The sequence below is a fragment of the Syngnathus leptorhynchus genome, chromosome 6, assembly GCF_054491065.1.
Source record: "Syngnathus leptorhynchus isolate UIUO chromosome 6, UIUO_Slep, whole genome shotgun sequence".
Lineage (NCBI taxonomy): Eukaryota > Metazoa > Chordata > Actinopteri > Syngnathiformes > Syngnathidae > Syngnathus > Syngnathus leptorhynchus.
In genome coordinates this window covers 7,156,896-7,169,788 of record NC_141200.1, presented here as the reverse complement: position 1 = coordinate 7,169,788, position 12,893 = coordinate 7,156,896, and the positions used below count along the sequence as shown (strand labels likewise).

The 12,893-nt window shown below is 37.7% G+C and overlaps 3 protein-coding genes across 4 annotated transcripts; 2 read left to right on the top strand and 1 right to left on the bottom strand.

Annotated features, from left to right (window-relative positions):
- Window positions 1-1,838: 1,838 nt before the first annotated feature.
- On the top strand, window positions 1,839-3,926 carry LOC147055698 (ladderlectin-like). Its single transcript, XM_085914107.1, has 7 exons — window positions 1,839-1,901; window positions 2,019-2,081; window positions 2,195-2,219; window positions 2,336-2,421; window positions 2,541-2,669; window positions 3,057-3,159; window positions 3,222-3,926. The coding sequence occupies exons 2-7, from the start codon at window positions 2,019-2,021 to the stop codon at window positions 3,320-3,322; spliced, it is 507 nt and encodes a 168-aa protein (XP_085770233.1). The 5' UTR covers window positions 1,839-1,901; the 3' UTR covers window positions 3,323-3,926.
- A 147-nt stretch (window positions 3,927-4,073) lies between these two features.
- Window positions 4,074-7,249, top strand: LOC147055697 (ladderlectin-like). 2 transcript variants are annotated; one of them, XM_085914102.1, is made up of 7 exons: window positions 4,074-5,384; window positions 5,644-5,706; window positions 5,826-5,853; window positions 5,971-6,059; window positions 6,179-6,307; window positions 6,895-7,000; window positions 7,072-7,249. In XM_085914102.1, exons 2-7 carry the CDS (start codon window positions 5,644-5,646, stop codon window positions 7,170-7,172), a joined length of 516 nt encoding a protein of 171 aa, XP_085770228.1. In that variant the 5' UTR covers window positions 4,074-5,384; the 3' UTR covers window positions 7,173-7,249. The 2 variants fall into 2 exon arrangements, with proteins under 2 accessions (XP_085770228.1, XP_085770227.1); XM_085914101.1 differs by having other exon boundaries at window positions 4,074-5,706.
- A 983-nt stretch (window positions 7,250-8,232) lies between these two features.
- On the bottom strand, window positions 8,233-9,877 carry LOC147055696 (galactose-specific lectin nattectin-like). Its single transcript, XM_085914103.1, has 7 exons — window positions 9,769-9,877; window positions 9,576-9,638; window positions 9,436-9,463; window positions 9,271-9,356; window positions 9,052-9,183; window positions 8,527-8,629; window positions 8,233-8,458 (listed from the first exon to the last, which is right to left on the bottom strand). Exons 1-7 carry the CDS (start codon window positions 9,841-9,843, stop codon window positions 8,388-8,390), a joined length of 558 nt encoding a protein of 185 aa, XP_085770229.1. The 5' UTR covers window positions 9,844-9,877; the 3' UTR covers window positions 8,233-8,387.
- Window positions 9,878-12,893: the final 3,016 nt, after the last annotated feature.

The following is a 12,893-nucleotide window of genomic DNA, read 5'->3' as shown; positions in this document are numbered from 1 at the left end:
TTTTGTAATTTGGAATGTGTACGTATGTACGTATAACTTGCAATGCTCTAGCACTAATGCTGTGGTAAAATCAGGATTGCAAAAAATGATTATATCAAAAAGTGATAAGTAGGAATGAATAAAAAATAGTGAGTAAGGCGATCACTTAGTGTGCCTTATTGTCAACATATTCTTGTGCTGTGCAAACTACTTCATGGCTCACCATTTGGCTCCTTGAAGCCTCAAATGATGGGAATAATCTGAAGATCTCATGCGCTTGTGAAAATACCAACCTTGACCTACCATCACAAATGTTTATTAATTTGCAAATCACTGAAATATTTTGTTATTAGATGTACAACATTGGCTCATTCATTCGCACCATCTCTAAGTACAATCATGAGCCAGTGAACTGCAAACATTATGTATGTGTGTGGTTTTGATCTCAGAAAATTTAAATCCCAGGCTCTGAGTGATCTTAATGTCACACTGACATAAAGTTTTTCAGAGGCCACAGGTGCAGCAAACATTCAAACTAGACAGAGAGACAGCACCGACAGTCAAATTGGTGAGAATGTTCCCGAGCGTCAACATATAATTAGTTCATTGTTGCTGGTAGGACATCATGGATATAAACCTGATAGCAAAGTGGCACACCAAGTGTAATTACTCAAGAATGAGGAACAAAGTATCACACACAAATAAATCACTGCCTTTAAAAAGTGAACAGCAAACAATTGGATGAGATCAAATGAATGACTTCGCTTTACACAATAGCGGCAGCGTTTCTTCAGCCTTGTTGCCAAGAAAACCACCTGGTGTACAGCCAACAACCATACAGGAGACAGAATTAAAACAAAAATCTGTTTTACTTTTAAAAAGCACTTTTATGAAAAAAAAAAAAAACAATAATAATCTTGTCTCAGTTTTGCACAGTCTTAGGTCGGCGCAGCTGTGATAACTAGTGCAGATGGAGCGGTCCAAGACAAACAACAAGTCAAACATCCAGAGATTATTTTTGAGCATTATTATGCACGTCAGCTAATTGCACCGTGCTGTAGCAGTCAGACCATAGCAGCGTCCAAAGACGCAATCTCTAAATTCCATCTTACAAAACTCCCCCGCTGTTCTTCATTGCCGCTCCTGCATTAACACTTTCCTGGCAGATTCTCCAAAATGTACCTGCTGATGATATTTAAGTTATTTTTCTGTCTGTCAGCGGCAACCTGCACAATCATTGGCAGAATTGGGAAGCTGGAAAGAAACCTATTTCCTCCTTACCTTGACAGGTGATTCGCTAGTTTTCATCCCATTTAGTCATTCTCATCCGCGTTTTCATTGAGTCAAGTTTTAGTCGACTATAAATTGAGAATTCTAGTCTTTACTCCAGTCTAAGAAAACATGATTGTTTTTGTCTACAAAAACTGCCAACATTTTAGTCTTGTTTTAGTCAGAAAAAAACATTTTCCCTGTTATTTTTGTAAATATTGAAGAATTTTCATGTTCATGCACATCTTTCATGTATGAAAATGTAGGTCAAAGCTGCTTTGTGGCACATAGTCTATTTTATCTAGATGAGTTGTTTTGGAGTGTTTTGGGTTTAAATTTGCAACCAGGTTGGCATAACATTCAAGTTCACACACTATCAAACGCGGCAAAGAAGCTATAATATTTCTTTTGTTGCCAAGTTGTCTTCTTAGTCACGCATTTTGGTCAAAACCTGTTTGTCAAACAATAAGGTTAATTGTTTTTTTCTGATATGGTTAAAAGCCTAATGTATTTCCTTGTTCTGGGAACTGGTATGATGTATCATGTGACTTTGCCACAATCTGACACACTCAACATTCCGAGACTGCCAACCGAACATATAAAAGCGATGGTCATCATCGTCTTCATTATTAAACTGTCGCTTGACTGCAAAGGTAACTTTCACATCCTACTTTTCAAACTGTATTTTATGGAAACCTTTCCACATTGGCTGCACTTTTGTTTCACGTGTACATGTTAATGATGTTCGGTATATTTCTATTATTGAACAGATGGCATTTGCTCTTTGCTCGTTGTTTCTCCTTTGTGGGATGAGTGGACTGTTGTCTGGAGTTGTAAGTTAAAAAAAAAAAAAAATCATCTCACTCGCTGACTTCAATATAAACATATGTTGGATGCCAATGTCAACGCAGTCTGATTTTACAAAATGTGCTTTTCTTCTTCACAGTGGTCATATCCTATTCACTGGAAAAGTTGGTAGCTGTGACTCAATGAACCTTTTCAAATGAATCATTTCTGAATTTTGTCAAGATTGACCTCTAATTTTGTTGACATGTCTCATTTTCTCGCTAAAACAATTGTGTTGCAGATATTAAATGTCCTACGGGTTGGACTCAGTTGGACTGTCATTGTTACATATTCCAAGGCACCCCAATTAACTTTGTAGACGCGGAGGTACGAAAGACTTTTACCACAAAGTATAAATACAATTGTTTACTATCAGTGATCCATTTGACTGCTGACTGATGGATCTGAATGAGTGAAATCAACTTGGCATTCTCTTTTTCCATTAGGATGACTGCATATCGATGGGTGGAAATCTGGCGTCCATTCACAATGACCTGGAAAATAAAATCGTAAAACAACTGATTGATGATAATGGAGAGACACTTGGCTGGATTGGGCTCCATGATACAATTGAGGTAAAATCTTGACCAGTACAAACATTGTGATTGAATCCTGCCACTTGTGTTTAGCCAAAGTATTTTTGACTCAAAAGAAATGAATGTCTACTTCTGACACGATCTTGTCACCAGCAAGGTGTGGAGCTATAAAAGGACAAAACACTAAAACGCTTCTACCTCCACCTGGTGGTTTACGTAACGTTCAACTTTTTTAATACATCCCATCGAGTTTAATTTCAGAATGAATTCTATTTAAGAGAATCACTGAAAAAATCACTGTATTATGATTTAAATGATGGTGAAATACGATCAAGATTATGGCAAAACAGTAGATTTATATTCAAATAATGCTTATTGCTTATATATGCTTTCATGGACCTATTCAATTGTGACTTTTTCTTCCAGGATAATGACTTTTTCTGGACTGATGGATCAATTGTGGACTTCACCAACTTTGACAGTTCGGAGCCGAATGGCGGCACTCAATGTGTAGCGATTCAGGCAGATGGTGAGTTAAATCTGTGATTAAATTGGGTTAATACAATGTACTTAAACATTTATTCCTTACAGATGGACTTTGGCAAGATGATGCCTGCACTGACACCAACCCATATGTTTGCATCATGGATGTGTGCCATGGCGGAGATCCTAGCTATCCAGACTGTCCATAGCTATGATCAATAATCAATGAAGCAAATACCAAATGCGGGTTTTTTTTTTTTAAAATTATTATTTAGGGCTTTACCATCATGCTTTTTCCTCTATTCTTTCCACAATGCTCAGTCGTTATTAACAAACAAATTTGTCTCTTCCATTGGTTAGGCCCAGAAATAACTTTTTTCATTTTGAAAAAGACAACCATCTGTTGTGAATGTGTGGCAGAACTAAGAACTCGCTAAGTTCCGGGGTTCTACTGTATTTTCATTTGAAACGTTTAACCCAATACAATTTATGCTGAATCTCCCTGCTACTACCCGTTTTCTTTGGGGGCGGTTAAGGGATGAAGCAGCCCCACCTCCCCGAGTGATTAAGGGTAGTTTGATCTTTTTACCCCAGAAGTCTGGGGTTCAATAATTGACTTGTGTGTAAGTGGCTGGCAGAGACCTTTGAAGAAGAAGACCAAATTTAAAGGGAGTAGATGGTTCAAGAGGTTGAAACACCTTAAAAAACATACAATATTTTAAAAAACGGTCTTGTGTCTACATTTGCGAGAAAAACTGAAAGAATCGTTCTTAAATCAACATGCAAAGCAATTAAAAAATTAAAAATTAAAAACTCCAGATCTGGTGTTTTTTAAACTCTATGTTTATCACTTGTGGGTTTTATCTAAACTTGCCTTGCCTTGCATTTCCAAAATGTATTTATATTGCAACATACTCAAATATGCGACACCATTTGTAGATTATATTCACTATAGATAATGAAAACCAGCTCCACAAGGTAGCGCAACCGTAGCGCGTCGCCAACCGCGCAACTGCACCGAGCTGGTTGCATTATTGTGACAGAGCAGTCACCGAAATTTAGAATTATATATATAAAGTCCTGATGTACTTTCCAAAATGTAAGTGGACCTCAGTGTGCAGGGAGCTTAATTTTGTCCGATCGCGCAACTGCAGCGCACCGCCGAACGCGCAACCGTAACGCGCCGCCGGCCGACCGCGCAACTGCACCGCGCTTGTCGCACTATTGTGACAGAGAGCGGTCGCTAAAATTGAAAAAAAATATTTTTAAAGTTGTAATGTACTTTCCAAAATTTAAGTGGACCTCAGTGCGCAGGGAGCTTAATTTGGTCCGATCGCGCAACCGCCCGCAGCGCGCCGGCGGGGCGCTCACTGTAGCATTGCTTTAGGAGCGTCTTTGTGTTTTAAGATGGCTTTACTGTTCCCACTTGCTTCCTTTGGAGGCACGATTAAAGTTGATGCAATCCTCGAAGTAAAGAGAATGTAATTACGAACAGAGTCAGTTGGCATGCGGGTCCTCTCGGCTCATCGCGCGAGGTTCGACAACCGAATTTCGTCCGACATCCGAAGCAAAAAAAATCTCGATTCTTTTATTCGAATACCAATTTGTTCGAGAACCAGGACGTTCGAAAACCGAGGCTCCACTGTATGAGAAAACGCTCAAGAACTTTTACAATGTCATAAATTGCTGGAATGTTAGAGGTCACAGTGCGTGCTTGGTATGTCACTGATCCGGTTCAATTGCCTTCTTTTGGATAATTTGTGTGCTTGAGTTTGTCAGACATGCCTTGTTCAGCGCTATTTTTGACAGCAAAGCAAAACATATGGAAAATGTCGTCAACTAAAATCTCAAGTCTTGTTACAGCTCCATTAGCCGTACAGGCAAACACACAATGTTCCCACTCTCTCCTATAGCTTATGAATTAACTTTGGACCAAAAAAAACGGACAAGATTTGTACATTTTCAACTTCTTACCAGCCAGACATGGAACTGTGTCACAGACACCTGTCGTTAATGTAACTTCACTTAAAAAAAAAAAAAAAAAAAAAAAAAAAAGCCTTTCTCCCATGTTGTCAGTTCCAAGCCTGCAAAAACAGAAACGCAGTAAAACAGGCTTTTGTGTTTGGTTACATATCTGAATGAAAGATTCCTGTGGTGGGAACTCTTCTGATATGACACTGACCTAGTCTACACATTCCAGACTGTCAAGTCAAGGTATATAAAGGCTGCTGGTCTTCTTTCGTTCAGGATTCCAGCATCTCAACTGTAAAGGTATAGTCAGCCAACTTCCCCTTCTACTTTCGGTGTTGTTTCATGTGACTTTTTCAACATTAGCTCCATTTTTTTCACAGGGTCAGCTAGATGTAAGCAGATATTAAATGTTAGAAATTGTTAGAAAGTATTTTTCTATGACTACTAATACCTTTTCAACACGAACATTTGTTTTTTTCACAGGATCAGATAGATATACGGATTTATGTGTATTAGATATTTGTTGTTGGAAATGTGTTGTATTTTTCTATTACTGCAGATGGCATTTGGTGTTCACTTGTTGTTCCTCCTTTGTGGCATCAATGGACTATTGACTGGAGTCGTAAGTAAAAATCGCACAATTTTATTGAAATGAACATTGGTTACTATGACACATAGGTGCTTTGATTTATGTCAGTGTTCTGCAATGTGGTTTTCTTTCTGTGATTTCTTTCCGTGCAGTGGCCTTCACCTCTACACTATTGGAAAAGTTGGTAGCTGTGACTTGATCCTTTTTTAAATCAACCCATTTTTAGCTACGTCAATGTTGACGCCAGATCTTATTGACATGTCTTAATTTCTTCCTAAAACAACAATTGTGTTTCAGACATTAACTGTCCTAGCGCAGACTGGACCCAGGTGGACTGTTATTGTTTCCTCTACCAAAGCACCACTGCAAGTTTTGCAGATGCAGAGGTATGGGAGACTTTTGCACAAAAGTTGAGATAAAATCTTATGAAAATTTGTTGGAAACCCTTTGCACGCCTGACAGTCCTGAAGGAGTTAAATCAACATGTTGCTCTTTTACCATACAGACTGCTTGCCTTGCTTTAGATGCTAATCTTGCGTCTATCCGCAACGATGCGGAAAATACCGTCGTTCGTCAACTGATTGTCGATGATAGTGCGACGAAAGCCTGGATTGGACTCCATGATGCAATTGAGGTGAAACGTTGACCGAGGAAAATATTAGATTTAATCCCTGTCACTTTTATAGGCCCAAGCATTTTGTCATTTACAAATTGAGTGTGTCCTCGAGACTCAATCTTGTCAGTAGTTCAAAGGAAACAGGTGAAGAGTTGGGTGTTCAAGGGTACATTCTCCATTTTTTCGATGCACCTTGGGCTGTCTTCATCAATTTTGCTGGGCTTAACCTGTAAGGGAAAAAAAACCTGGATAATTAGTTCTCAACTGCAAAAGCATGTATACATACTATGGGACATACTATGGGACACACCCTGTTTGTGTTTATGTTGGCATGTTATCATGTGGTTCATGCCACAGCTGGTATCAATAGAGGTTCAACATGAATTTGTGTTATTTTTATTTATTATTTATTCAATCATATCATAAATTGCAGCATACAAGTATACTCAATACCAAATACCAAAGCGCTCGAGCGTGCGGTAATAGCCCCGGGCGAGTCAGCCCCAAAAAAATCTCTCCATGACGTCTCAAAACACCAGATGCAAATTCAAGCACTTGTTATCTATTTACACGTGACTCGTACAAATGATGACTCTGTCTCTCAGGATGATGACTTTATATGGACTGATGGCTCATTTGATGATTTCCGGAACTTTGATTCCGCTAATATGGAACCTGATGACACTGGTGATTGTGTAGAAATAAACGATGGTAAGTAAAATCTGTGATTAAAGTTTGGTGAAACTATTATTCTGTCTTACTTCAAGATTTATTTCTTACAGAGGGACTTTGGCAGGATGAAGACTGTACAACCGAGAACCCATATGTTTGCCTCCAAGATTTGTGCAATGGCAAACATCATGACAATCCAGACAATTGTTAAATATAACATAACCAACCTAACTCTTCGTATTCATATTCAATAAATTGGACGCACAATTGTACTGTTCACATATGTGAGTCTGAGAAACGGTTTGGGTTGGAAGTGTTTTAATGTCAAGTGTGACTAAAAGCTGTGAGCGCAAATCTTTGTGGAGGCAATACCAGTCTGCTATCACAGGTGAGGCACCACACATAAATGAAATATCCCAAATCAATTTCATAAACATGTTACTATTTTGAATATAATTAGTAGAAGTTAAACTTACAGACTTACTGAGTTTGTTAGCAAGATGCCTTCGAGTGCATGAATTACGAGTATTGAAATTTGGATAGTGCTTGGTAATCAGCATCAGAATAGAATAGAATAGAATAGAATAGAATAGATCTTTATTATCATTGTCACATGTACAACGAAATTTAAAAGTGCCAACCGATCAGTGCATCTGCTAAAATAAAATAAAAATACAAGCTAAAAGTCTTTTCAAACTAAAAACCACACAAAAGAACATACACAACCAAGTGACATGTAATTGCACACCCCCATTATTTTGTTAAAAAAGACATATTGCACAGTTAAAATGTAGGCACGTAAAAGTAACATGTAGATGACAGGTGTTCTTCTGCTCACCGCTGTTTCAGCTCGTTAAAGCAGATAATCTTTTTTTTTTAGCAGTATTTAGTGTGACTACTGCACTAGAGTAAAAGGTGTTAGCGAATCTGCTGCTCTTTGAATTATTTAGTATTTAAGTGCTTTTAAAGCATTTTAAAAATATCTCTTCTTGCACGGTGCACCCTTCTAGTCATTTTAGTCAGCTTTTATTGCTGTCTTTAAATTTGTTGTTTTGTTTTTAAAAATGTTTGCATGTCATCCTCTTTGCCCGTGGAGGTTTTGTCCGGTGACTCCAGAACACTAAATTGTCTAGGTGTGACTGTGCATGTGACTGTTTGTCATCAAGATTCATGGTAATAAATTAGGTTTCTGTCCATCAGTGCATGTACACCACAAGATGAACACACAAACCAGTGGCAGGATGAAGAAGTGAATAAAAAGACAGGAAACGTTTTGATGCAGGAAGATCCCTTTATTTACCAGAAAGATGCTCATTGACATTCCAATATCTTATTTAATTATGATTAAGCACTCTCAAGAAGCAACAAAGACTTGCCAATTATTAGCCAACTTAATTTTAACTGAAGACAAGATGGTAAGGAGGGATTAGTGGAGCACATCTCTGATGCAAACATATGCGTTTGCTTCTATGCATTCGTCAGTTTGCCAAAATTCAGCTGTAAGGGAGATATGTTTTAGTATAAAACTTTTTTTTTCAATAAGTTTAATGACGGATTTTACTTACTGTTTTCGTTGTACTCTACACAGTTACCATCTGCAGACGCAGGATTCCCATCAAAGTCCGTGAAATCGTTAATTGAGCCATCAGTCCAGATGTAGTCTCCCTCCTGGAAGACAAAATACATTTGAATCAGACACGTGAAGATAACAACTGCTTAGATTTGCATCTGCTGTTTGTTGGTCATGATCCGTCTTGATTTGAAGCAGAGTACCATCAAGAAACTGATGTTTGATGTCACACTAAATTAAATTGTGGTGGGCAAGGTTGATGACTGGACTATTGGGGAAAAAAAATCACAAGTTATCCTGAAAGAGAAATTGGTAGTTTTATAAAGTTGAACTCAAGCCCTCCCAGGGGATCGATCACTAAATGTTATTTTCCAGCTAGTTGAGTACATTGTGAGAGGAGAGCACATCTCAGGAAGTTCTCAAATCAATATACGTATTATCCCTTTAACTGGTGTCAAAAATACTTGGATTGAACACAAGGGAGAGGATTTCTATCATATAGTGCTGGACCATATTTTACCATAATATTGTCATGTAGTCCAATCCAGAATTCCATGGTATTGCCGCCCTGTCTAGCCAACTCCAAAACAAATGCATTTTCCAGGTCACTGTGGATGGAAACAAGATTGCCACCCAGAATGTTGCAGACGCTCTGATGGAAAGAGAGAGTACAAAGTTGATTCAGACCATCACACAGATTTTGACTCGGCAACTACATCACAAGTATTTTCTTCCATACCTCTCCATCTGCAAAGTTCCTCTCCTCACTTTGGTAGATGTAACAGTTACAGTCCAATCGAGTCCAGTGTTTGGGACAGCCATTATCTGCGACAGAAAGAAAACGACGAATGGCCAAACTAAGAAACTGTTCATTCGAAAAAGTAATTGAGTGATGTCTACCAACCTTTGACTGTCATCTTTTCTGATGACCACTGTGAAGAAGAATAGCACGTTGATAATAATTCGATTGCAGGACATTGACACAAATGAAGACACCAGTTTGTCAAAAGCAAATTTACGTATTTAAGTCGGCTTTTGACTTACGGCTCCAGTCAAGAGTCCAGTGATGGCACAGAGGAGGAACGATGAGCGAAGGGCAAATGTCATCTGTGCAATGAAAGAAAAATACTAACAATAAATAGCAGCCATACATTTACATCAGCATGTAAAACAAAAAATCCAATATATGCTGAAAATGCATGTGAAAGTGAGTTTGAAAGATAAGATCTAAAGTTACCTTTGCAGCTGTGAGATGATATCTAAAGTCACTTTTGCAGTTGTGATGCTCGATGCCTCGGACACCAACAACCATTCCTTTTATGTGTTGGGTTGGCAGTCTCGGAATGTTGATTGTGCCAAATCAGATCCGAGTCATGACACACCTCATTTCAAAACAATTTTGTAAATGATTCAAGTCAGGTAATGCCAAAAAAAAAACAGAACAGAGTAATTATTTTTGCTGTCCTGTCCAGGTTTTGAACAAATGAGTCATTTTATTCATCTAAAAATTATAAGCAAGTCAGGAAGCACTTTAGTGTAGCATTAATTTATTCTTAGACGGGTTACAAACTTATTAAGTTCATTTAACTTAACATAAAAATGGTACCACTGTAAATGATTGGAAGTGCATAAAAAAGTTAAACTGAGACAACTATTACCATGCATTCATTTTTTATATGTCATATTTTGGCTTTAATTGTGAATATTTATCGGGTCACTGTTTGCAATCGTGTTATAGATCACCAAATGATTCTCGAGCGTGGCTCCGGTAATATATTTGTGAGTATACTAAATCTATCCTAAACCACCACAGCTAGAAACTCAATTCAAAAGTGCTGTTGAAATGAACCTTGGAAACTGGGCATAGCAAACTTGACTGGCAATTAAAGTGATTTTGTAGCATCACAATTAAACGTACTTAATTGCATCAGGGAGCGCCCGTCCTTTTGCATCTGTGTTTAATGATGAGAAAACTGCCTCCTGGTATCTGCGATTAGTTAGGGTCTTTTTGTGAGAATTACTGTCTTTTTATTATTAATTTTAAGGGGTGAGTCAGACCGTCTCAGATGAGCTCGGGCACAGAGAAGCCACCAGCATTTATGGATGTAACTGATAAATGATTTACAATTTGCATGGCAGAGTTTTACCTGTAATCTAAGTGTGATATCATCGAACAGCAGCACCCTCTAACGACAAAATGACTGTACTACCAATCTTTATAAAGTCTACAGTTGTTGCTTTTCTCTAATGACACCCAAATGTAATGTGGATTAATAAAAATAAAAGTGCTGTAACACTGTAGCATCTCATAAACCGGCTTCAGGCCATTAACCCCCACAAAGGTGAGCACCAGCAACATACACTAAGATTAATTTTAAAACTTTTAATTTCAGCCTTTTTAATATGAATTTGTTCTGTATTGGGTGTTTTGACACCAAAAAAAAAAAAAAAGTACAGTACTTAATCTTTATAGCGGGCCCATAATTGCTGTAGTCTATTCATATTTGATGAGTCTGATTGTAACTTGAATTTGATCCTTAAGGTCAGACTTAAACACTGAAGCCTACACTTTTGAGCCCAAAGAACCAGGCTGTTGAGCCACACGCTTGGGCCTGTATATTATGGAAAGCCAATGAAGTTGTTTTATGTTTTGTTTTGTTTTATGGGGTAGTTATATTTCAGCTACAATTAAAAATACTACTGTCTTAGTTGCAAAAATTAAATGTGAATGTATGCACGACTGTTCGCTTATGACAAAAAAAAAATACATTTGTATAAAGTTTGTTTAAATTAACCCCACCCCCATTTTCAGTTAATTCCCATAGAAATTTACAAATTTAGAACTTTTCAAAGATTCCCCCGCATACCTTTACATGCAGTCATGAGAAATTTCCCGGAAATTTCCCCTTCGTGACCTTGCTAAATTTGGCACAATAATCACAACAGGAAGTGAATCGGAGCAACAGACTAATTAATGGTATTGGATGACGTTCAGGGACTTTTGCCTCAAATATGATAGCACACAAATTTTCCATCAGGTCAAAAAGTTAAAAATGAACTGCTGTCTCTCAGTGAAGATAATTGTTGGTTTTGTTGGTATGCGACCGATCCAGTTGAATTATCTCTTTGCAACCGATCCAGTTGAATTATCTCTTGTCTGACTCGGATTGTCAGCCTTGTTCCCACGGGCCATTTTCACAGTACTTTTAAATGTTGTTTAAATCTTTTAAGGAGATGTCTGCTTTTATATCTGAAATCTTCATGTCCCGCATTCTGACATGGAGAACATCAAGATGTACATGCAGTTCAAACAAAATCGACATCCTTTCCTAATCCTATTTCTTTGTACTCTTGTTCTCTGCAGCCCAACTCAAGTTGAAATGCTGATGAATGTTTGTTCTGATTACAATTGCGTTTGTGGAATATGAGTAAAGCGGCAAAATTCACCCATTTTATTTATGTTGACAGAAAAAAACATCACTGTTGCTTAAAACTGTGATATCATTTTCAGTCGACAGCAAGTGGCACAATTGAATTGTCTTGCACATGAAAGGTGCTATATAAATAAAGTTGTTTTGCATCGCACAACAAAACCTTAAGTTTCGGTTAAAGTTGCTATTCTTGGCAAAGAGATGAAAGCAAGTACTATTTTTTTTCTCACCTTGTTTGCTTAGCTTTTTAATCACATGCCTTACCACACTATGTACTTCCTCATTGGTGAGTAATTACACTGGGAAGCCAATTAAGCTGTCAAACGAAAAACAAACAGGATGGATGACATGAAAAATACTTGTTGAGTTTCCCAGCACAGAGTACCTCCAAGGTGGGCATAAGAAGACGAATGAAAAAGGCAATTTTAAACCCAGAAAAAAAAAAAAAAGAGTTTTGTTAAGTGAAACATCTGTGGCTGGAAGAAGTGACCAACCACAGCAAACCAAACATACAAACCAAAAATGGCCTTTGCTTCTGTGTTGCATCATTATTTAAATCCAAGTGTATAGTCAGCTGTCAACATAAATTAAACTGTACTTTTTCAGATAAGAAAAATAGAATAATACCCGATTTGAAAATTTCTTTTATTTGGTAAAATTGATTTTTCCTCCAGAAACCTCAGCATCTTGTGTCATTTTCACACATGTGAGGTATGATCTGGCTTTGTTATTAATAGTTAATATTAATAGGTTGGTTACCCCCTAAACTGGTCGCGAGCCAATTGCAGGCCACTTAGTGGAGAAAAACAACCATTCACACTTACGGACAATTTGGAGTGGTCAATTGGCCTACCATGCATGTTTTTGAAATATGGAAGAAAACCAGAGTTCCCGGAGAAAAGCCACGCAGGCATGGGCAGAATAGAGATAC